The sequence below is a fragment of the Mauremys mutica genome, chromosome 1, assembly GCF_020497125.1.
Source record: "Mauremys mutica isolate MM-2020 ecotype Southern chromosome 1, ASM2049712v1, whole genome shotgun sequence".
Classification (NCBI taxonomy): domain Eukaryota; kingdom Metazoa; phylum Chordata; order Testudines; family Geoemydidae; genus Mauremys; species Mauremys mutica.
The window spans coordinates 204,640,891-204,666,940 of NC_059072.1; the positions used below are offsets into that span (position 1 = coordinate 204,640,891).

Consider the following 26,050-nt stretch of genomic DNA (forward strand, 5'->3'; position numbering starts at 1 on the left):
TTATGAACTTGCTTTAGCATTTGAACACTCTTGTGGAAGTTGGTGGGACAAATCTTGTGCCTACAGTTATGCACACGCATAAATGCTTTTGTGGTCTGGAGCCCATGGGCCAAATCTTGCCTCTTCCTTATGTTGCAAAGTTCCTGCAGCACAACTGACTTCATGAACGGCTGCATGGAGGCTTCTTCCTATCTGCACAACAGGATTGGTGGAGTGGGGTACGGGAGAGAGTTAGACCCCAGGCCGAGTAGGGGAGAAAGAAACACTTGTGAATCCACTACTGCATGGATTCTCTTCAAAGAAACCGCAGAGGCCACTGCGGAGGATTCCTTCTGACTTTCCATACAGAATCTCCACCCCTCCCTGCACCAAGCCAGGCTAAAGGGGGGAGCAGTTGGTCCTGTGGCAGCTAGTAGCTTTTTTCTTTACAATTGTGATCACAGGGCTGGTTTGTTTTTTTAAAAGAAGAAGCTATACAGAATGCAGAGTATGTTGTCCACTCAATCATACAAGATTTAATAATAAGTCCCTTCCTGCCCCCACTATAATCAATGGTAAATCTTCCATTGACTTCACCTTGCAGAACAACTACATTTGTATGCTTAGTGTTATCCGGGTTTAGTCTCCAGGTTTTATTTTTACATTATTACAGTCTTTTTCATCTATTCTTAATAGTGATGAAAACCATGGGAAATTCCTGCTCTCATACCATGTATAGCTTTTTAATGCATTTCTAAAAGGCACTGCCAGCAATTTACCCATCAGCTATGGCTGATCCATTGCTTCTAACAATTGTTTTTTGTTTTTTGGGGTTTTTTTTTCAACTGACAAGAGAACATTAATGTGAACAATTCTTCACAGTAACATAACTGGCATTTTTTGCCCAAAAAAGGGCCCTAAATAGAATGAACGTTATGAAACCAAATTACACAGTCCCTGGCAAAAGAGGAGCTCTTACTCCGGTCATGAATAAAACCTACCAAAGCCTATGTGAAATCCTGTCAAAGTGCTGGCTTACTATTACTGCTTTGTGCACCACAGTCTATTACTGTGGCACCGATCACATTGCTGTAGTTAAGGAGCTAATGGCATTTCCATTATAAACCCCTATTGCCCAACTACTAGAACTCAAGAGTGAAATCTCTGTCGTAAAAGATTGCAGCACAGAAATGAACTTTGGAAACATAAAGATGGAAACAAAAATGTCCAAGTTGCAGGTGATGTGTGAATCTCATCTTCAAAGCAGCCTTATAAATCATGAAACACAGAAAGGGCTGAATCCTCTGGTCCAGCCAAATCAAGCTAGCCTGGCCCAGGATGTGATGGGACAAAGTTAGCTCATTCTTCCCCAATCCTGGGACTGAGTAGGAGCCTCAGAGCTAAGCTACATTATACCTGCTAGCTCCACTGGTCCTCTCCCCTCTGACCACATCCTAAATGTGACCACTAATATGATCTATATCACTGGAGGATTCCTCAATACAAGTGGAATCCTCTGCTGACCACTTAATCATAGAATATCAGGGTTGGAAGGGACCTTAGGAGGTCATCTAGTCCAACCCCCTCCTCAAATCAGGGCCAATCACCAGACAGACTTTTGCTCCAGATCCCTAAATAGCCCCCTTAAGGGTTGGACTCCCAACCCTGGGTTTAACAGGCCAATGCTCAAACCACTGAACTATCCCTCCCCTGGAATTTAAGCCAGCTTCAAGTTTCTTTAGACTGCTTTTTGTCCAAAATGGTAAAAATCTGGCAAGATCAGCTCCCTCTGTGAGAGCCCTGCCATTTTGTATAGCAAGACACTCATTAAATCAGTTGTTTTTGCGAGCTTTCAGCCATTTTGCGCTGAACTCTTAGGGAAATTGCTGTTTTTGTGAGATTTCAGATGCATCCCAGGCATAATATAAGTTATTTATGGCTTTTGACCTGAAACCAGAATGACAGTGGTGAGTCTGGTTCCAGGAGATTTGGTATCCAACCTTCTGAAATGTAAAAGATTTCACCTTCAGGGTCCCAGATTTAATGTATCTCAATTTTTTTCTTATTTATTCAGTGTAGCAAAATACAGAATAACTTTTGCTATAGCTAGGCAGATATATAATTAGGTAGTTTTATGTAGATTTGGGTGGGAAACAATTTTCTAGACCTGCAAAACTTTTAGAGATTTTTTAATTTTTTCTTGTCCCAAATTTGGGGCAAAAATTTGAAATCTCAAATATAAGAATGGCCATGCTGGGTCAGACCAAAGGACCATTTAGCCCAATATCCTGTCTTCCGACAGTGGCCAATGCCAGGTGCCCCAGAAGGAATGAACAGAACAGGCAATCATCAAGTGATTCATCCCCTGTCTCCCATTCCCAGCTTCTGGCAAACAGAGGCTAGGCACTCCCTGCCCATCCTGGCTAATAGCCATTGATGGACCTATTCTCCATGAAGTACTTCTTTTCATTTCACAAGCAGATAGTCTGAAAAAACTTCAGATTGGGTCAATCAAAACATTTTATTTCAGTAATTTTGAAATGTTTTGTTTTAATTTCAACCTTTTAAAAATAACCTTTTTTATAATAAATTAAAATTTCAAAACAAAAAATCATTTTAAAATGGAAAATTAAAGTTTTCATGTTGAAAATGTCAAAATGGAACACTTCACTTTTTGCTGCCCTACTCTACTTTAAATTTTCTAGGGTTCCTTAAAGCTCAAAATGATTCATATGTAGAAAAGGCTTCAATTCACTTTTCAACCATGACAAATTATCTTGCAAATTAGGACCCTAACCCTTTTTATGTATAAAGGATGCAGTGCAAAGTCCACCAAAAACATTTATTATATAAAGCAACATAAGTGCATTGACATTTTACCAATGGTCTCCATTGTGTCCCTCTCTTCAATCAGAAGCTGAGCTCTAGGAATATCTATGTGCATCCTCAGCGTCTGCTGCTGCTTGTTAAGTGTATCTGAGGTCCTGGTGTTCTTACTAAGCGCAAAAGACAGACAAACATGAAAACGCCCCCCATATGAAAAGATACTTAAATATTTCCTTTTAAAAAATCCGTTCAACTTAAGCTAATAAAATTACCATAGTCACCAAAATTCTCATACATTTTATTTTCTTTCTTTGTACTTTGAAGCAAATAGGTGGTATTAATTTAAAGTATATGGTAGGGAGATGAGAAAAAATAGGTGGGGGGAAAGGGACTGAGTCTGGCATTATTCAGTGGCTTATCTATCAAAAGCCCTTATTAAATCTTTTCGATGCAGCTATTCAATATTGAAACTGATGGGAACAGTTATAAAACTGCCATTTTTTTGCATTTCTAAGATTTGACTAATGAACCCTTCAGCTGACCAAACAGGTCAGTGGGAAGATGGTGTCTTATATAAATTTCTCATATTAATTAATTTTCAGCAATGATTTAAATCCGGAACATCATAAGAATTGGTAAGTTAAGAAATCAATCAAACATTCATTAGAAATTCCATTAATAATAATGAATTACATAAGGAAAAATGAAGACTTTAGTTCTGTTGACATTGCAGTAGTAAGAAATTATAAACCTTGTTAGCATTCATGGATTAACTCCTTTCATTGGATGTGGTATTTTAGAACAGGACTATAAAACAATTATTGTATCATCACACAAGCTATAACAAGTTTAAAGTCTGTGTACCAGAAAATTACTCTGAGAATGAGCCATCTACTAATAAGTAAATGAAAATGGGTAATAAAACTGAGCAGCATAATCATATGCAATTCAGAAATTGCAGTAAATTCCTCCATATTACACTAAAATCCAAGGACCTGTTCACCCCTTTCTATGGAAATGCTAACGGGAAGGAAGGAACTCTCCATACGGGCCCCCTGGTTTTCCCTGAATCATTTTGTAAGAGGAATTTCCTCCCCTCACAAAATGGGCAGCACTTATGCCTCTAAACCCAACAGATCCAATGGGATCCACCAGAACTGAGCTAGGACATATCTGACAGAATCTATTTTTCTAGTCTTTTCCTCACTTTGTCTATTTTAGGAATTATGGCTCCTATCAATGGTATTTAATGTGTTTATTCTCACAACAACCCTGTGAGGTTCATAGACTCTTCCTAGATTCTAAGATCTGAAGGGACCATTGTGATCATCTAGTATGACCTCTTGTATGGCTATAGAACTTCCCCAAAATAATTCCTAGAGCAGATCTTTTAGAAAAACACCCAATCTTGATTTTAAAATTGTCAGTGATAGAGAATCCACCATGACCTCACTCCCAAGAAGCCTTCTTCAAAAATGTCTCTCTCTCTCTCTCTATCAAAATTCTATCCTGGAGATGAGAAACCCTCTTAATAAAACTGATTTGTCTCCATGAATAGATTTTTTTTCAAAGAATTGGCATTTTCCAACCAAAAAAAATGGTGAAAAATTCCCAACCCACTCTAGTGACTGGGTCTTCAATGTTAGAAAATCCAGGCTATTAGCATCAAGGGATTATAACAGGAATTGGCAAACTTTGGCACGCGGCCCACAGGGAAATCTGCTGGTGGACCAGGACCACCTGTTTACCTGCAGCATTAGGAAGTTTGGTCAATTGCAGCTCCCACCGCCTGGAACCGCCATTGGCCTAAAATGGCGAACCGCGGCCAGTGGGAGTTGCGATCAGCCAAACCTGCGGACACTGCAGGTAAACAAACCATCCTGGCCTGCCAGCGGCTTTCCCTGACAGGCCGCGTGCCAAAGGTTGCCGATCCCTGGATTATAATCTCATAGGGAAAATATAATTTACTTACATTTTAATTACTCTGAAATTAAAAAAAAAAGAGACTCTACCTGATCAGAAGCCTTAAATTTGTCTCAAGGTTGCTAATTAGCTCCCTAGACATTGTGATGGCGTGTATATAACATACCTCATTTATTGACTATGGATAAATATTTTTGTTTGTTTGTTTTTTAAGCAAGTGAAATGCATGATGTGTTAAAGTTTGTTCAAAATGATTAAAGAGATGAACATCATTTTGAATAACTGATCTAGACATTAACCCCCCACTCAATTGAATGACTTAAAAATATGCACATTCACAACAGGGTTGAATTTTACACACCCATTTATACACAAAGGGATTACATATGGCACCTATGTAAAACTAAGGTCATTTTGGATGCTTGGTCAACAGTCATGACTCTTCATTAATTTTGGGGGCTGAGGTCAGCAAGTAGGTTAATGCAAAAGAGGTATGGAAAACGATTCCTTTGTAAATGTGAAGGCTGGGTTAGAGATTCAGGGGTAACGTATGTCTTATTCTATGCTCAAAATTAGAAACATGAGCCAGTTCCTTATGCTAATCAATGATGAACAGTTAAGAGGAATTTATCTGGAACTTGCTGCCAAGGGAGATTTCTAGACTTTCTAGATTTGTATATGATACTAGGTTTTGGTATAATATAAAGAAATCTTATTCATAATGTACCAAGAAATTTAACATATGTGACTCTGTGAGTTATTGGGGTTTTGCCTCCTTTGTCTAGAAAAGGCCTACATTTTCAAAAGTTAACTAGTCATTTTGGGAGCCTCAGTTTTTGGTTACCCAATCTGAGGTAACCCATAAAGGGGCCTGATTTTTCAGAATGTGCGGTGCATGTGCCCTCTGAAAAGCAGGCTGTCAGAAAGTGCCAAAAGTTGAGCACCCTTTGACACTGTCCTAAATCAATTTTGAAACTGTCCTAAATCACATATTTTTTTCAAAATGCCTATTTTGATAATTGTTTGCTGTTATTTATATCTTTAAAAGATATGTATGCAGTAGATGTTTTTAAATCAAGCAACCAGGTTTTTAATGGGATGGGGGAAGGAATGACTATCAGTACTCACAAAAATTAAAGGCTGGCAGAAATCATTGCAGATAAGTAACATGATAGCTGTACTAAGACATTTTGCCAATGCAACTTGATCTGATCTGCTATGTTAGTACTGGGTCTCTTTTGAGCAGAGGCTTGCCAAATATGCTGAACTACGTGGGTTTTTTGTGAGATGGAGAAACACCAAAGAATGACTCTATTGAAATAATTTTTACTTGTCACTTACAGTTAGCAAGGGCTCCAATCCTGGAAACATGCATATATGTAATTGTACCCACACAAGCAATACTATTGAAGTCAGTGGGACTCTGCAGATATGTAAGTGTTTGAAGGATGGGGGTCTATATTAACCCTATGTATCACCAACACACCAGACAGAGATAGTCTAATAACTAAGGTGTGCCGTAAATTCAAATGAAATCTAAAACCTCAGAGATGGGGGAGTTTGAATTTTTGAAAATGGTCCAAACTGGCAAATCATCAGATATCCTGGAGGTTTTTATTTTCTTAAAAATAAGTATGATTTTCAGTTAATATAAACCAAAATGGTCCTATTTTCAAAAACCCACAATGGTTTCAAAGTTCAACATTTTTTCCAGACAAACCAATAAACACTGAAAATATGAAATTTCCATATTTGCAGGCTATTGTTGCAAAAAGAGTCATTTTGTTGTCATTTCACAAAAGAATTATAGTTCTGGATAGTGAAATGACTCAAAACAAAACAGCAAAATAATAAATAAACTGTCCCCACTTTCACAAAGTTCTACTTATAATCAGCTAGCAATGATATGTATGTGTGTATGTATGTGTATTGTATTTTAAAATATGTGCTTCCCAGCATTTATTGCCTTCAATAAGATGATCTCTGAAGAGCAATTCCTCTTATGCATATTATGAAAACACTTCAGTGAACAGGCAAAATGTCCAAAGGGACCTAAACATGTTCTATAATTTAATCCACTAATACAGGGGTTCTCAAACCTTTTTATATTGTGGTTCACATCTTAATAGAGATATTGCCTCATAGGTCACCTTTTTTGCCATTTATGACTGCACTGATCACCTCTCTTTTCACTGATTGAATAAAATCGCTGCAGCAAGTTCAGCAACTGCTTAAATGCACATCCAATATTAGGAAGTGTTCAATGCATCTTCAGCCCCTTTTAACATGATGTTATAGGTGGAAACAAGGAGGTGAATCAGCATCATGTGACTGACCAGATTTCTGTGGAACTCTGCTTGTCTCTGGACCATTAGAATTCACTGGTGTGTTTGGCACATAGATACAAAGAATTCAAGAATGGAAGGTTTAATAATTAAGTTGTTCCCAGGAATGATTTTCAATATAATCCCCTGAACCAGAAACATCATTAAATTTGGAATTACTAAACATTATTCTTACCTCATAAGCATTTCAGCCAAACTCTTTGCATCTAGAAGAAAATAGGGCAAATATTAGTTCCCGATAAGTAGCTAGTTAACACTTTAATTTTTGTGCTACAATGAAAGTTTTTTGGTAGATGGATTATTAAGGAGTGGAAGATTCAGACCAGCCATTTATAAGAGATTATTCTCTTTCCTCAGATCAGCCATCAAGACATAATAGCCTCTAAAACTCCTTATTTTTGTTAAAACTGCATTTGACTATCATATATCTTTCTGACACGCAGAGCATGTATAATTCTCCAGTGGCAGTGAAAATGCTCAGAAACATATTAAAGGCTTTATTGCAAACTGTTCATCTTGACTTTGAAGAAAACTAAATTTAGAACAGAATAGAATTTAACTTGAAAAAGCTAAAGAAATTCAGTAGAAGAGAGAGACAATATAAAAACGAAAACAGCCCTAATAAAAGCATTAGCACTGTCCCTTCTTCAACACAATTAGCTTAAAAGAAATCAAGATAAGTTAAAGTAGTTCACAAAGTTTCAGGTACGTCTGAATAGGAGCAAGTCATGATATGAATGAGCAATCTCCTACCTGGGCACCACCAAACCAAATCTGATTGCCTGGAGAATTGGCCAAGGAAGAACACAAAAGAGTGAGTTTGTTTGGTCACTATCAGGTATCCACACCATTCCATTAGCTATTATGCAGAACTACCCCTTGGTGTTCAGAGGGAGCCCTACATACAAATCAGTAGGTAGCAGCTTATTCCAATAAGAGTCAGTCATTCAAAACTATCCCAGTGGGTGGACCCTTATTCCCTCACAGAGTCCCACTGACTTCAATAGGGCTCCAACCAGGAGTAAAGGTCCATGTGGGTGCATGTTTGTGTGTTTCAAGCCACTAGTTTTTAATTTTAATTTTAAAACTTTCCACTGTAATCCCCTAAGAACTAAGTCTCACACTGAGTCTCTACCACCTTGCAGTTTCTTTTGTCATAATGGTTCACTGTATCCTCAGCCTGACGTCTTTGAGGGACTACATCTTCCAGACGGCAGTTGGGAACTGGCAGTGAGGACAAAGCAGTTCTCATGGGAGACCAGGCCAGTGAAGGAGGGCTGTTCAGACAGATAGGAAAATGGGGTGCGTTGGGTCTTGTTCCTCCCAGGAGTCCCAATCCAATCTGACATCCAGTATTCAGAAACTGTCCCACCTGCCTTTCACAAAAGTCCCTGATGGATCTTTGAAATTAGCTAGATCCCCAGTTAATATACATCTCAGAAAGAGGAAGCTTTTTATGTTATTTATTATGAATATTTATTTACAGGTTTTCCAATTTCTAAGATTATGGGTTTTTTTCCTCCTGGAGATCCAAACTCAATTTGCCTCCGTAGCCTCCTCCTGCTCCTTTTATATGTTAATTCATTTGCTATGGATATCTAAATTTTAGATTGTAAACTGTCTGGGGCTGGGACTGACTTTATGTTATTTGTTTGTACATGTCTCCTACAAGGGAGTGCTGATCACTGCTTGGAACTGCATAAATACCCTTTGCTGTTTATGTGTTCAGGTGCTCCTTGAGGAGGGAAAGTTATAGGCACAAGTCCCATCAATGGCCCCAGTGCAAAGCCAGCAGTTATTTCAGGAACAATTGTAATGCCCACCACCTCTGAGTACATCACAGTCCTGATCGCTTCACAAACCTGTGCCATGACAATCCCCACAGCTGATTTGCCAACTCCAGATTGGCTAGCCAGGGACCTGTAGCAGACTGGGATAGCCAGCTTCCAGATGGCTATAGCAACCTGCACCTGGACTCATATATGACCTCCAGTACATGGGTATCCTGGCACCTGATGGTTGGGGTAAACTGATCACCAGCCTCCAGAAACATCTGCTTCTTCATGGAAAAGTTCTGGAGCCACTGCAGGTCATCCCAGGTCTGCATGATGATGTGATCTCACCAGTCTGTGTTTATGGCCCTGCTCCAGAAGCACCAATCTACATATGAGGAGTCTACAGCTAAGACATGAACAGCATCAGCTAGGTTGTAACTGGCATGTGAGTGTCCTTCTCTGAGAGGTGCCTTCTGCAGGCCAAAAACTGACATTGAAATGTTCACTGGCATCTCGCATATGCTCTGCCTGATTCCTGAAATAGGACTGACAGCATATGGTGGAGAAGTTCTTCCACTAGGTTAGGATCCATGCTGATGGCTCTGGCTCTTGGGGGTGTGCAGATACATAATGGCTCAGCTGGATATGTTGATGGGCAAAAACCACTCAAAACACTTTCAGCCTACTCCAGCTGGACAGACAGACAAGTTCTCCCACGTCCCACTATGAAGCAAGCCTGAAGTAGTGCTAGGAACTCTGGGATATCATGGGGTATATGCCCACAGAAGCTGAAGTTCTGACTCAGGTCTGAGCAGGGAAGTATGGATACACTAGCATGGTTGTGAAGCCCACGTTTCAAATGCAATGTGAATGCCAAGTGCAGGCTTGGAAACGCTGAGTCTGCATGCACAGGTCCCACAGACCCAAGCTTACAATGCTGTGTAGACATTCTCATAGCCCTTTCTGGGTATCATTATCAACAGAGAACAGATAAAAGGGAACCCTTTGAAGGCTGGTCGACTCAAAGTCTGTCTTTCAATGTTGCCTCTTCTATTTGTTTGTAAAATGAATATAATTATTTTTGTGGCATTTTTAACAAAACAATGACTGATGTGCATCCCCCCACAACCAAAACATGAAGTAATTTAAAAACTGGTGAGTCCAGAGATCAGAAGCAATCCCAGAACAACAAAGCAGTGTGCAGGTGCAACAGAGGGAAAGAAATGTGATAAGAAAACAAATCTCAAGTTTCAAGCTTTTAAGGAGTTGTTCTGTCAAATACTGGTCATGTGGAACCCTTAATTTACCTTTTCCTCCCTTGGCTCCTTGTTTGCAAATCTATCAGCATGTCCAGGATATTGGCAGAATTTGTCTTTATCTTCTCCCTGCCTCTGCTGAAATCTTTTACATTCCTTAATCACCTCTGGGGTCTACTGCATGTGTTGCAAGTTCTTCATACACGGTCTTTTAAATGTCACATCTCTAAACTTCCAAAGATGTAGGAAATAATGGGCAAACCATTCACATGTTCCAGGAGGCAGGAGCATATCACCACTAGCTTAATGCCTCACTCTTAATGGAGTTTTATTCAACTTTGACTATAATGCAAAATGGGCTATCTTTGCTTTTAAAATCCTACAGAGATTTGCAATACCCTACATCTTGACACCAGCCACCTTATCTATCTACGTTGGGTTTTATACCTCACTCTGACTGAAGTATCTGAATGTTTGTTCTCTCCTTCTGCTCATTCCATTCTTTCAGAAACCTTCTCTTTCCCTATGCAATGCAAGAGCAGATAGCGGGGGATGGAGAGGAGAGGGTTTTTTTTTTCACTTGAAATGCCCCATCTAATTTGAATCACTGTGCCATTGAGCCTCTCTCTCTCTCTTACGTCAATGGGTTTTGCTGTTAACAGTTGATTGACAATTTATACAAATGGTGCTACATAATAACAAGAACAATATTTTTAAAATTATAAACCAAACTAAGGGCCTGCTTCTGCTTCCAGCTGAAGTCGATGGTGGTTTTACGGACTTGGCAAGGTCTTTATGTACAAAAGACCAGGGAAAATGAAGCCTATATTGCCTAGAAAATGCAGCCACTGATGCAAAGTAAGTTCTGATTTCTTGCAGCTCTCAATTGTGTTTCTTGGTGCTGACAAGTTACAGCAATATTTGGGATGATGGAGAGACCAGATCCAAATATTATCCACAACTCAGACTTAACAACATTGCTGTGATACATAAAAACTCTCCTCTACCCTGCAGGAAGCTTTAAATCAGCAACTCATAGTTCCTACAGTGAGACTACAGATAGCTAGAATGCTGGTTGAAACCAAGGAAAAGTTTTTTCATTAAATGTTCACTCCTTTTTTTCATTGCAGCCTGTCCAATTGGCTCTAGAAAGCAAATACACTGTCAATCACCCAGTGCCACTTGTCTGGAATAAATGCAATGCAGCATCAATATGCCCACACCTGTGTCCTTTCCCCTTGGTTTCAAGCAACCTCTTTCCAGATAGTCTCAGCTGCTGCTCAGCTATATTGTGCTCGTCACTGGATCTGAAAAAAAAAATGGAGTGAGTTTATGTTGTCATCACCACAGACATGTGGTAGGATATCCATATGCTGATTTAGCTGGCCTTAGAACATTTGTGTAAGGGAGCATCTCCTCACAATTTCACCCAGACTGCCAGAAGGAAACCTGCAGCACTATGCAATGGTACATAAAACACTGAATGAGAAAACGCTGCAGTTTAACTGCAGCACCAATATTTAGCACAGCAATTGCCCAAGTTGGTCCATTGCCTCAGACAATAGCACACAAGGGCTATATGTGCCTTCCATGCTCTACACAAAGTTTACACGTGCATGGCAGTGACTTACTGAATGAAAACTAACGTATCGAGACTACATGAAGGATGACTCAAAGTCTGTGAATACTTTACACATTTGGTAAAAAAACACCTGTGCCAATTGCAATAAGACAACAATATGTTCAAAACATTAACTGAAGCAGAAATTCACACTCATTGGCATGCTAACTGTACATGCTAGAAAGGCTTCTGGTGCATGACTACATCAGGATGTGAAAAATGGGAAATCCAGCTTCTGTGCTCACTTTTGCTCACTGGGATCTCATCAGTTATATTTCTTAACCCATTTGGGTTGACTGGGGAAATCAGAGCTGTGCTGCAGTTTTAAATTGGGCTTTGCCACGTATCAGGTATCATTCTGTGCTGGTATCTCTTGCTTGGATAAAAGTGAGCTGAAATTCAAAGCAAAGGAGATACTGTTTTGGTAACAGTGGGGGCTAGGTTAATAGCAGAAAAAGAGTGAAAGTCCGCAGTTTTCTTGGTTCTACTATAGACTGAGTTACTGAATCACTATATGACCTCAGGCATAACTTGACCTCCTTGTGCCTCAGCCAATACGGCTGAAAAATTGGGTAAACAACTGGTTAAAAACCAAGTAGTGCCTTTGTACAGAGAGTTCTTGAATAAATAAATTATACATCATGCGACACTGGAGGAAGACAATTTTTAGCGGTCTCTACATTTTAAACCAATCATTAAAATGCTTTAGAAGGAAGAGAATACTGGGTAGGTTGCTTAATTTGCCTGGGCAGAACTGAAGCCATAACCCCATTCTAGTTCATAACCGTAACCCCAAATATAGATCATGGAAAGAATGCTCTTATGAAAAATGCACTGCAAGTGACATCAATCTATGAAAAAGATGTTGGGGCAATGGTGGATAATCAGGTGAGCATGAACTCCCATTGTGGCACTGTGGCCAAAAGAGCTAATGAGACCCTGCGATGCACAAAGAGGGGAATCTCAAGTAGGAGTAGAGGGGTTATTTTACCTTTGCATTTGGCCCTGGTGCTACTGCTGCTGGAATAACGTGAACAGTTCTGGTGGAGGTTGATACATTGGAGAGAGTTCAGAGAAGATGCACAAGAATGGTTAAACCATTAGAAAACATGCCTTATAGTGTCGGACTCAAAGAGCCCAATCTATGTAGCTGAACAAAGAGAAAGTTAAGGGGTAGCTTGATTATAGTCTATAAGTAGCTACATGGAGAACTAATATTATGAATGGGTTCTTCAATCTACCAGAGAAAGGTACATCATTATCCAATGGCTGAAACTGGATGCTAGACTAGAAATTTTTGACAGTGAGGGTAATTAAATGTTACAACAGTTTACCAAGGTTTGTGGTGGATTCTCCATTCCTGGCTATTTTAAAATCAGGACTGGATGTTTTTCTAAAAGATCTGCTCTAGGAATCATTTTGGGGATTTTCTATGTCCTGTATTATACAGGAGGTCAGACGCTAAATGATCACAGTGGTCCCTTCTCCCTCAGTTGTGTATCTTCAAGAAGATACACACACCATGCAATAATGTTCACACTTCCTAAAAATATTTTAAAAGCCTTTATGCAGAGAAAACAATTTCAGAATTATATTAAATGTAAATGTAAATAATGTCAGTGAAAAGTGAGTCAGTGATGGCTTTAGGATCATAATGATTCAATAAATATTTCTGTTCTGTAACTGGATAAAAGCCAGATGATGTCTTCATATCATATGATGAAATATTTTCCATTGTAACAGGAACTCAGAAAGATGTTAAACAGCATCTACTAAAGTTAGATATTTTTAAATCAGCTGTTCCAGACAACTTGGATCCAAGAGTTTTAAGAGAGCTGGCCAATGAGCTCTCTGGACCATTAATGTTGATTTTAATAAGTCTTGGAAAACTAGGGAAGCTTCGGATGACAGATAAAAGCTAATGCTCTGCCAAAATTTTAAAAGAGTACCTGGGACAAACCAAGTAAATATAGGCCTGGGCAAAATAATGAAATGGCTGATACTGGACTTGTTTAGTAAAGAATTGAAGAAGGATAATATAATTAATGGCAATCAATGTGGGTTTATGGAAAACAGAGCCTGTCAAACTAACTTGAAATCTTTCATTGATGAGATTATGAATTGGGCTGATAATGGTAATGGTGTTGACGTAATATACTTAGACTTCTATTTGGCATTTGATGTGGTACCACACAACATTTTGAATAAGAAACTAGAATGAGACAAAAAGCAATATAGCACACATTAAATGGATTTAAAACTTCCTTACTGATAGTACTCAAACTTTAGCTGTAAGAAATATTTTGACATTTGTTTTGATCCTGAAAGGGGATGAAAAATCAAAATATCAACTTCTATTCAGGAATGAAAAGTTTAGATTCAGACATGTCAAAACAGGGGTGTTTCTAGTGGGGTCCTGCAAGGACCAGCTTTTGGCCCTATACTATTTAATAATTTTTATCAATGACATGGAAGAAAACATAAAATCTTTCCTGATAGTCTGCAGAAGACACAAAAATTGAGGGAGTGGTAAATAATGAAAAGGACAGGTCACTGATACCAACTGGATCAGTTGGTATGCTGGAGGCAAGCAAACAATATGTTTTTCAATACAATGAAATGTAAGATCAGACATCTAGAAACAAAGACTGCAGGCTCTATTTATAGGATGGGGGACTCTATCCTGGGAAGTAGTGACTCTGAAAAAGATTTGGGGGTCATGTTGGATAATTAGAATAACATGAGCTCCCAGTGTGATGCTGTGGCCAAACAGGCTAATGCAATCTTTGGATGTATGAACAGAGGAATATTTAGTAAGAGTGGAGAGGTTATATTACTTCGAGGACTGGCTTTATGAAGGGTGGGGCCCAATTTGAATACCCGGCGGTGGTCCGGGGCTTCAGTGGCACTTCAGCGGCGGGGGGGGGAGGGGGGGTCTGCTCTAGGTCTTCCACAGCACCAAAGGACCCCTCACTGCCGAAATGCTGCTGAAGACCCCTGGAGCAAACCCCCAGCTGCCGAAATGCCGCCGAAGCCCCGGACTGCCACTGGGTAAGTAATAAATAAATAAATAAATAAAAAGGTGCCTAAGGCGCGGGGCCCTAGCATGGGGCCCTCTTAGGCACGGGGCCCGATTCGGGGAATTGAGCGAATCGGCCTAAAACTGGCCCTGATTACTTCTGTATTTGGCACTGGTGTGACTACTACTGGAATACTGTGTCCTGTTCTGATGTCCACTATTGAAAAAAGATGTTGTAAAACTGGAAAGTGTTCAGAGAAGAACCACAAATAATTTTTCTCTGGGTTGGATTAATTTAATAAATTAGAAGAACTTTAGGGTGAGTTTCACACTCTGTACTGTTTGACAGAATGGGGTATTGACTGTCTTGATAATGAAATATTTACACCCACTCGTGGGCATGTGAAAAGTCCCCATGTAATGTTCCAAAGCAGGTTTTCATTAGAATAGGTTGTCCGGGTGCTGAGGATTGTTTTGCAGCATTCTGTGTGTATGGAAAACATGCCTTATATCAAAAGACTCAAGGAGCTCTATCTATCTAGTTTATGAAAGAGAAGATTAAGGAGTGAGTTGATCAGAGTCTACCTTCATGTGGAATAGAAACTTGATAATAGAAGGCTCTTCAATGTAGCAAAGATACCATGAGATCCCGTGGCTGGAGGTTGAAGCTAGACAAATTCAGACAAATTCAGGAACAAGGTGCACATTTTTCATGAGGATAATTTACTATTGGAACAATTTACCAAGGGCTGTGGTGGATTCTCCATCACTGACAATTTTAAAATCAATGTTTAGAAGTCTTTCTAAAATATAGGCTCTAGTTATGCTTTAACAGGAATTAATGCAGGGAAGTTCTATGGCGTGTGTTATGCAGCATGTCAGAGTAGATGATCACAATGGTTCCTTCTGGTTTTATAATCTATGAATCTATGAAAACACAAATTAATTATCAGGGTAAAATTACTCTGGATGTGCATAATGATAATGCTTTTCACCCAATGATCTCAAAGCACTTTACATCATTAAAGGATTGAGTCTCACAATATCTCTGAGAAGTAGGTAAGTATCAGTATCCCCATTTTTATGATGAGGAAAACTGAGGTACAGAGAGACAAAGTGTGCCATGACTAATGTCACACAGGAAACCTACTGAAGAGCAGGAAACAGAATCCAGATCACCTGACTCCCTGTACTGTGCTTTAAATACAAGATCATTCCTCCTCTGTGACCTACGCATCTGTACAGTTCTAACGGCCCTGCATCAACACACATGCAGGTGTCACTAAAGGAAGGCAGGAAGCAACCTGAAGAAGAGGAGGGTGGATACTAATATTGGGAGGAAGATGAACAGGGATTTCCACATGTTATCTTGCAAAATCTATGGTTGGCCCTAGTTTTAATCATCAAGATCACATGTTGTGTGAAATATCTATGACTAATTTTCTTTCATGCAGTACTTGGAAATAAACTCATTTTAAGGATTACAAATATTTTTGTTATTATGTAGTGCAGGCTCTGAAAGGCTTTTAACAAAATAATTTCAGTAAGCCTTGATGTCTATTCTGCACGCTTCACAAACACAGCCAAGTCATGAGGCACACAGGGCAGGGTGCAGATATGGTACTGTCCCCCATTGCAATTAGTGGTGATGGAGTGATAAGTGCATTCATCAGAAGAAACAATGAAATTGCATTAATTCATAGCTTGAATAACTACCGTATGTCAAGTGCAGACACTTATGTATGAATAGGGTAATGATTAGAGAAAGGGACAACTCAACAACAAAGAAAACGAGATATAATAGGAGAGCAGAGTTAAATAGACAGTATAAAACTTTTTCCATTGGAAGCGAACAATGAAGTATGCTATTATTAAACTTCTGCTATAATACAGTACATTATATAATATAATTAATGTCCATCCCAATAAGCAATATGCAATCACATCTTTTGCAAATATATATGATCAAGTCAGAGAATTTATGGGCGTGTTTTTCTAGCTCATTGATATCTGGTTACTGCATCAGAATTATCCTAGATGTGTGGGTTATGTTTTCTTGAAAAGTGGATTTCCCTCTCTCCCAAAGAACAACCAATACGATCTTTCAAAGAAATTGTAACTAAGGGATGCTGAAATTCTTTAAAAAATAAATAAATTAATGGATACATGATTTTTCCCCCAGATAAAATAATCACTTTGCTTATGGAGATGAGAGACTTATTTTTCAAAAAGTTATTTCTTTACAATATTCATTTCTGTAAAAAATATTTTTTTAAAGACAAATCACCTGTATTACTATAGTTACTAACTTAATATCACAGGAAAATGACACTTTATGTAGAAAAATATCTTTGGTACACTCTACAAAGTCCCACAAGCTTTTCTCTTCACAGCCCCATTTATACATTCACGCTAGATGACTAGGAGTATGTGGGAATAAATGCCAGATGTCTTCTCTTACCTCTGAGTCTCTTCAGTCTCTGCTCCCTCCTCCTCCTTCGCACAATCAGCAGAAGCACAAAAAGCAGCAAGACTCCCACCAAGATACAGGAAATGGTCACCAGCATCTTTAGCCCTTCGTTGGTCGCCAGACCTTCCTCACTTTGGACAACTGATTTAATGAGTGGAGGGATTGTACCTGGAAACAGTGTCATGACATTAGATGCCTATTAATGAAGAGAAAAGGTTGAGTTTTCATAGAAACTGTACTGTATATTCCAAGGGCATACAAGCCATTAAGAGGGTTTTGTCATGTTCAACATGGTATTACCTTCACACATTACATATTTAACCATTACAAAGAAACTGCAGATCTAAAGTCTAACCTATTTGTTTCATTCTTTACTATGGGAAATTAGTATTTGTGTAACAGATTTACATAATTTATCAGGTATTCCTTTAAAAAGGAACGTACATTCACTGCTATGTACATCAAATGGGCCCTTTAAACAGAAACGTTCTTGTATCAGGTGTCTAAGTGGGCAGCACTGCATTGATCTTGAGTTCAGATAACCTACCTGCTGCTAATTCTGAAGCTGATAAAGACTTTCTGAGATTTAGCTCATGAAAGAAATAGGACAACAAGGATAAGAGGAAATCATGAGATTTTAAAAGTGGAGTAGGGGAAGTAGTTTATAAAGCACAGCCATTATAAGAGTCAGGCAACTTGGTCTTTTCATTTTGGGATGCATTTGCATTTTCAGCATCATTACTTGACATATTGTCAGTAATACTTCACCCTTCGTTTTCTTTTCAGGGATATGAGCAGCATGCAGCACTTTCTAAAGAAAGCTGTTTAATCATAAGAAGGTTCTCATTCACTTCCTGATTGCTAGTAACCTGCTATATGCATCCACAAATGGGGCTATAAAATGTAGATTTGTGTGGAACATGAGTAGAAATATGTAAGTATTGTGAACTCTGATGACTGCAGATGAACGCTATTTAATTTTAACCAGCTACTGAAGCGTAAAACTGGCTATCTGCTTGCTGAATGGATAGGAGGTTAGGATTAAAAAATAGATACATTCTCTTTTACATCTTAACTGCTGTATTGTGTCATATGGCTGTCTCTCATTAAGTAGCATACAAAATCATACAAGTATTATGATGTGATGCAATGTAAGTGCCATAATTACAGATCAAATGTAAAGATCTACACCCTTTTTGCAGAATAGCTACTTGTTTTGTACATAATAAGCACAGTGATACCCTAAAGGACTTTGGGTAAGCACAGGATGACACCTAAAGGACTTTGGGTAAGCAAAGGATGTGCCAATATCCAAGGTTATCTCAGATACTTCAGCACATTTATTTTCATATGATAGCATTTTTCATACACATTGTGTAGGGTTTTTTCCCCTTTGCTGAGCTACAGTGTTCACGTTATACCAGAAATAATGTGGTTTAATAGGAAACCAAGAATAATAACAGCTTTATAGAGTAAAGCATGAAAACACATTTACACAAAACTAACGGAAATAGTTAGCTAAAGGAACGACAGAGAGAATGATCAGCTAAAGATATGGAAAGAGCTGCAAACTAATGAAGGGCAAACTAATCTCTGCAAAGTAATCATCCCAAATTCTCCCACATACTAATGACTAAAATTTGCCTTCACTTACAGTTACACATACCCTTTGGCTAAGGAGAGAGTTAGGCTCAGTAGTATCTAAAAACATGTCTTTCAAGATGCTATATTTTGACTTAAGTGGTATTAAAATAGTGTCCTAACTTTAAATTAAAACCTCAGTTTTTAGGTAAATACATTAAATGTTCTATAGCTATTCTAAATAAAGTGCAAACCTGGTACATTATAGATGAGCACTGCTAGTTTAATACAATATGTACCTCAAGTTTAATAGAACTATATATGCTTCACACAATCAGCGTATGATGTTTAGTGTGTGTAATTAGTGCTGAGCGAAAACCAAAATTTCCATCCCATGGCAATTTCTGATATTTCAACATTTGTTTTCATCCCAAATTGCCATTAAAAGTTAAAATATCAAAACTTTTCACAGAACAAAAAGTTATAAATAATTTCAGCTTGCAAATGTTTTGTTTTGGATCAGTTCAACATTCATCTGCATCTGCCTGAGCTGCTGTGGTGCCTCATAGAAGCTGTAGTTTGGGTGCCTCATGACCCCATTTATCCCTATGGGCCAGCCTCCCCAGCCAGCCTACATATCCCATGATACACTCTGGACCTGGTACTCCAGAGTGTCTTATTCACTGCATTCCAGCTATTTTTGGCTGTTGGATGAGCCTTTGTGGGCCTAGTCAACTAGTGTAGTTTAGAGCTGCTACTGAACTGTTCTAATTTATTCCAGGATTAGAACTGAACCAGCCTTAGAATTAGAGATCCAAAACTGGCTCCTTTGTAGTCCCCCATGCCATCCCCGCCCCTATGCTCAGTGCATACTTACAGCTAAGAATCCAAGTATTTTGGTTTGAATGTAATTGAAATGCAAGCAAAAATAGAAGGGACACAAAATTCTGCAAACTGAAACCACTGGGAAAGGTTAGCTGACATGTGTGGGAACTGAAATCAAAGAATTTCACAGAGCACTAGTATGAATGCTCTAGACTTTCAGACTAACTGGCTGTACACAGAGCTTTACGTTTTAGGGCATTTAACCTAACACCTATTAGCTGTTCCAAACTGAATGCAAACCAAGCAACTGAAAGGATGTGCAATTCAGAACTTTCTGCTAACTTTCTGAAGGCTTTACCCAAATTCTACTATTGCTAACAAGCCCTCATCTGTAGCACTTTACATCTTAAAACCCCAGTACAATAGTCCTTAAACCAACTTACAGTACATAAATTCAGAAGTATTATTATTTCCTTTCTACTGGTAGGGAAATTGAAACAAAGACCAGTTAAATGCCTTGTCCTAGGTCACACAATGAGTCCAAAAGGTCAGGATTAGCACTCATGAATGGAACTGGTTGGAAATTTCACATCTGAATGATTTTCTAATAGAAAATTCACCTTCTGCAAAATCAAAATTTTCCTCAGGAATATTTAAATTTTGCCAGAATATTTTGAGTTTCCATTGGAAAATTGTCTCCAGCTCTATGGCTCCCCGCTATCTTGGCAGCCCACCAGAGAGCAGTTAGGGAGCAAGAGGACATAGGGAGTACATTTCATTTTGGCAACACTGAAAAACATCCCTGCTGCAGGAATGTTTTGGTGTTTCTACAACAAATTATTTCAGAATTTCATGGTTTTTGTCTCAATTTGGGATGAAAAAAATCCTTTCATGTAAATAAAATTCTGTTTCCCATCCTGCTCTACAAACTCCTCTGATTCCCAGTTATGTGCTCATTTTTCTAGATCAAACTCTCTTTCTCTAAGGCTGACTGTAGCCACTTTGGCTGTAGATCTTCACTACCAAAGCACTGTTATCAAACGGGATAATCAGTGTCAGAAATGTCTGCTGCTCTTTGTGAGATTTTCCAGTTGACCAGAAGCAGTGCCCCATTGAAATAGAAATACTTTTACAGTTTTATTGTCTTGTTATTGCAGATTCCATATTGCAGCACACAAAGTTAAATGGCACTTAGATAACGTTATGTGAAATTAAATTATTTACCGTCTACTGACCAAAAAGCATGTGAGCTGCCTTTTGAAAACAGTTTTTCAGATAAATTTAGTGGCTAACTGCTCAAGTTCTTTTATTATACACTCTGGTCTGCGCCTTTCACAACATCCCAACTTAATGTGCATCTTAAAACAGCAGATCCAGCCATGCAGTAATTATTGTGCTTGGCTTTTTTAAATGTCAGGAAAAGGCAGAAAAAACTGTGTGTGAAAGGATCGAGAAGGAGGAGACAGAAGGGCCTAAGTAAAACACTAAGAAGTCAGCTGATGGTTCTTGAGTTATAGCCAGCACTGATTGTATAACACAGTAAGGAAACCTCCTGCACCAAAATAACTTACTGCACTCAAAAAGGACTAGTTTTAACTATTAGTCCTGCACTCTGAGTTGTTCAGACTCAGACTTAGTGGGTTTGGAGTTCTGTCACAAAGAAACTCCAGGGAATGACACTGCAGCCAATCACACTCTTTCTGGTGATGGTTACAGGCACCAGTCATAAAAAAAAGATCAAAATGACTCTGGGATGGAAGAGAAACATTAGATATTACACAAAAATTGCATCTAAACCAGTGATTCTCAACTTATTTATCATTGTGGGCCATATATGTGACCCACAATATGTTACCTGGGCCACAGAGGCTGGGTGACAGGGCAGTGGCAGCCCGGACCCTGACTCCAGATCCCCACTGGGCCTGGGCCATCCTTTCCTCTTTGCCTGATCCCGGACTCCTGGAGCTTGTGGGGCTGGGCGGCTGCTCCACAGCAACCCCAGAGCTTGCGGGGCCGGGCGGCTGCCCCACCCTGGACCTCTGGAGCTTGTGGGGCCGGGCGGCTGCAGGTTGAGAACCACTGAGCTAAACCAAATACATTAAATGGACGCACTTACTGCCATCATAGTTGAGTGTGGCAAACTTGGCCTGTTTCTCTGCACAGCCTGCACTGTTGCACACTCTCATTTGCAGTTCATACCAAGTTGCTTCCTGGAGGTCATATAGTATGTAGGACTTAGAAAGTGACGTCCGCTGAGCCGTTGTCCATACTGTGGTCCGAAATGGCCGGTACTCCAGGGTAAAGGAAGTGATTGGACAACCACCATCATTCCAGCCAATAAGGTTCAATCGCACTCGAGTGGTGTTAATACTGGCAAAGAGTTCTTGTTCTTTGGAAAACTGTGGCTCTAAGAGAAAGTATATTTTACGTGAAATACTTAAAATAGATAAAAATGAATAAGGAATAATTGACAGGACAGTCCTGCCTTTTTCATAAATCATTCTCAAATTTTTCTCCCTGTTTTAAAATGTTTTTTTTCAGAGACCCAGATTTTTAAACCCAGAAATAGTGTGCATGCACTTCTGTGTGGACTGGACTTGCACAAGTCAGTTTGCACTTTTGCACAAGTCAGTTTGAAAATTTCAGAATGTTATTTACTGCTGCCCAAACAAAAACCAGATATATAGAAAACTAAGTGAAAGTGTCATAGAAAGGCAGGTAAACTTGGAAAAAAATTCTACATTAGTGAATTGCCCTTTAGAGCTATATTCTTCCTTTGAAGTAAAACTGATCAAAAATTTTCAGGCGTAAATTTTGGGTATAAGGGGTTTTGTCAAAATCAAAAGATTTTGTGGTAAAATGTTAATTTTGATATAATTTTCTGTTTTTGTGATGGGAAAACTCAAAGCAAAAGCATCAAAATGTTGGCATTTTGAAATGAAACACTGTTTTGTTAAAAAATGTCCAAATGTTTTGTTTTGAAGTTTCTGAATCTAAACTTTTCATTCCTGAAAAGCAGCTGATATTTTGACTTTTCATCCCATTTCAAGATCAAAACAAATGTCAAAAATACTAGAATTTCCCATGCTACAGAAATTCTGTTTTCTGAATAGCTCTATTTTGAAGCATATGGGCAAGTCCCATTAATGGTAGAGGGAACAGACTGTACATCTTTAAATTAACAAAAAAGGACAGCTATGCTAAAAACTTCAGATTCAGAGGTAAAATTTACCAAATCATTTTGGGACCAGTTAAATCAAGAAAGGTGCACATAAGGGCTTGTACACCTAACCTAGTCTGCCATGATAAAGACGTAGCTGAAAATGTTTTCAAAGAGACAAGGTAGCTGAGGTAATTGACCCCTTCTGCTTAACAATCTATCCCAACTTGTATTTAGTTCAGAAAATCTGCTTCCTTTCCCAGACTTTGAAAGCTTGTACCTTCCACCAACAGAAATGCTGCCGAATTTCTGCGGCGTTACAGCGGCAATGCCTCTCGATGACGTCTCTTGTTGGCGGCAAGTGGCGTCATCAAGAGGCGTCGCCACCTAATGGGCGTTTCGGCGGTGACGCCTCTCGATGACGTCACTTGTGGGTGGCAAGTGACGTCATTGAGAGGCGTCGCCACCGAATTTCTGCGGCGTTTCGGCGGCAACGCCTCTCGATGACGCCACTTGCCACCGACAAGTGACATCATTGAGAGGCGTCGCTGCCGAAACGCCACAGAAATTCGGCGGCATTTTGGCGGATGCTCCACCGCCGGCCAGGACGTGGGCGCATTTAGATGCCCCCGCGGGCGCCATGATGCCCGCGGGCACCTCATTGGGGACCCCTGATCCATCTTGTCTCTCTCATGCCCAGGGACCAACATGATTACAACAACAATGCAAACAATGTTTTCAAAAGCAATAACAAAATACTCAAAGCAACTAAAATTGGAACATCTGTGCTTCTCTTTCTAACCATAACAACAGAATTACTTCTATAGCAGGATGGGAGAGCTCACACTCATTAACTGTCTGAGTAAACATGACAGCAATTCAGTACCTTTTCCAAGTGTTTTGGCCTCTATGATCTCACTGATGCGTCCTGGTCCCACTCCATTCTGAGCAGTTAGTGTGAACTTGTACCAGGTACCACATTTCAAGGTCTCTAAACGGTAGGACCGTTCACTAGGGCTAATGGGAAAACTACCCCATTGCTCACTATTATCTTCAGAGTACTGCAGTATATAACCTGCAAGAAAAGCAAAGACAATGATAAACCAGCTACCTAACTTCTTTAGAAGATACAAATCACAAATTCTGCTGAATGTGACAAGATATTATGAGGATTTTATATATTAGGAAACCCTTTAGCACAGAAAGATATTGAACTCTCTTCTTACTGGATTAATTCCAATAGATTCTGTGTAATATAAATATACATATGACTTGCATATGTGACTTCCACGACCTCCGTGACAGACACGGAGCCCTAATCATTATTATATGCCAGGCCTCTAAAGAGATGATAATTTAGGAAGTTGCAGTTAACCTGAATTCTATTACCTCGGATAGAACTACCACCATTGTCTCCAGGTATCCAGGAAAGAGTGATAGAAGAAGATGTGGTTTTGGACACAGTAAGTCTTGGCTGGTCTGGTGGCACTGGATGGGAAGGAGTTAAAAATAGAAAATAGATTTAAATGATTATGCATAGCTTTAAACCATTCTAACAGTCATTTATCAAATAACTGTTTTGTGTGGCAAAAATGCAAATTATTTCTGTCAAAGTGTCTGTATAGTTGACATCCTCAGTTAGGAGCAAGCAGACAAGCTCTCATTTTTTATATTTAAATTTCTATACAATTTTATCTTTCATTTTTCCCCACTTTTTCTCTGAACATCTGTATTTCTCAGCACTGCTGTCCTGCAAGATCTCCTTCCAAATGACCAGGAATACACTTGGCCTCTCATAATTAACTTTCTATTAATTTTCACGCCTGTTTTAAGCGCAATGGCTGCAAGTTTAGCTGATGGAAATTGAGGCCGGTTTGCAAATAAATGGCACACACAGGGATGCATTTGCACCAAATAGTGGTAATCACATATGCAAAAGTGGTTACATACACATTTTTTGTTCAGCTCCATGTGTTGAAAATTTAGCTGTGTGCGTTAAATGGCACAGGAATGGAGTATCTCTGCCATGAGGAAATCCAGATTCCTCTTTGCAAAAGCAGCTTTTGCAAAGCCACAGCTCCTCCAGATGTTTCTCTTCCATTCACGATGCCCATCCACATGGAGGAGATGCAGCACTACCAACAAGAGGTGGGTGAACCTGGAGAAGTTTTGGTTCTGTTGCTGTGCACAGAGTCTATCAGACCCAAGAGTTTGCCTGGGCATAGAGGATGGATTCCCAGAGCAGAGGGCATCTGGGGCTGATTGTGGGAAAGTGACCATCCCTCCCTCTTTTTCACTGTGACAAAATATCATGATTCCAACACATGAGCTCATCTTGCAATATTCTGGTTCATTTTGGCAGACTCATACATGGCTTTGATTTCCAACTGAATTATTTATCTAGTCTTATTATGCCAACTGAGAATTCCTGAATGCGGAGACTAAAAATGCAGTGCATGCTGTGGACTCCTTGAAGATGAACATTTGCCAGGCTGATGCCGTTTGTTAAAAAATTAACAAGTAGTGGTAAGTGAAATTCCAAAGAGTTGATTCAGTTTGGATCAGAGGCCTAGGGTCTGAATATTTATCTAAACTTTATCTGAATCACTTGGATTCACAATTCTGAACTAGAAATTTGATGAGAAAAAGCTCTCATATGATTTCTGGGATTGCCTGGTTAGAGTTAGGCCAGAAATATGGCAAGGAAAATTTGTGGGGTATTTAGTCACTTCACGTCCCCTTCTGCTCCTAGTTTGAATCAAGAGAGGTAGAGGTTCAAGATTATTATAAATTAATATTTTTTAAAAAGTTATGTACACTTTACAATCACAACACAGGTTCAGTTCAAGTCGAGGTTTTGTCTGAAAGTTTGGATTTGTTCTCTCTCTACCCAACCAGGCTTATCCATCCATACTTTCAGGTACTGATGACTGGATAAAAATCTTTCTGACATTTGCCCTTTTCTGAGGGAATCCTGTCCCTAACGTTTACACATCTACATGTTCTTCCTAAGAATTCTATGATGTAGTCCATACTGTAAGAAACACCTCTGAAATCTCTAGGATTGGAAACTAGAGCTGATCAGGAACTTTTTTTATGATTTTTTTTTCATTAAAAAATGCCAATACATCAAAAGTAAAACTGTCTGAGAAACAGGTAAGTTTAATGAATCTCCTGGAGTGACATTTTTTTTGAGAAAATTTTTGAAACTGTCAAAATCTTTTGTTTCAATGTTTTCAAAATGAAAAATTCAGTTTGTCCAGTTTGAAA

At 39.1% G+C, this 26,050-nt stretch overlaps 1 protein-coding gene across 1 annotated transcript in view; it reads right to left on the reverse strand.

The window, feature by feature from the left end:
• The window catches only part of DSCAM (DS cell adhesion molecule), a 644,197-nt gene that overhangs the window by 37,631 nt on the left and 580,516 nt on the right, over positions 1 to 26,050 (reverse strand). Inside the window, exons 24-29 of the mRNA XM_045002507.1 lie at positions 24,170 to 24,268; positions 23,667 to 23,855; positions 21,737 to 22,027; positions 17,206 to 17,382; positions 7,249 to 7,279; positions 2,860 to 2,975 (exon numbers count right to left, since the gene is read on the reverse strand). Of these exons, the coding sequence (XP_044858442.1) occupies positions 2,860 to 2,975; positions 7,249 to 7,279; positions 17,206 to 17,382; positions 21,737 to 22,027; positions 23,667 to 23,855; positions 24,170 to 24,268 (903 nt within the window). The remainder of the gene's footprint in view (positions 1 to 2,859; positions 2,976 to 7,248; positions 7,280 to 17,205; positions 17,383 to 21,736; positions 22,028 to 23,666; positions 23,856 to 24,169; positions 24,269 to 26,050) is intronic.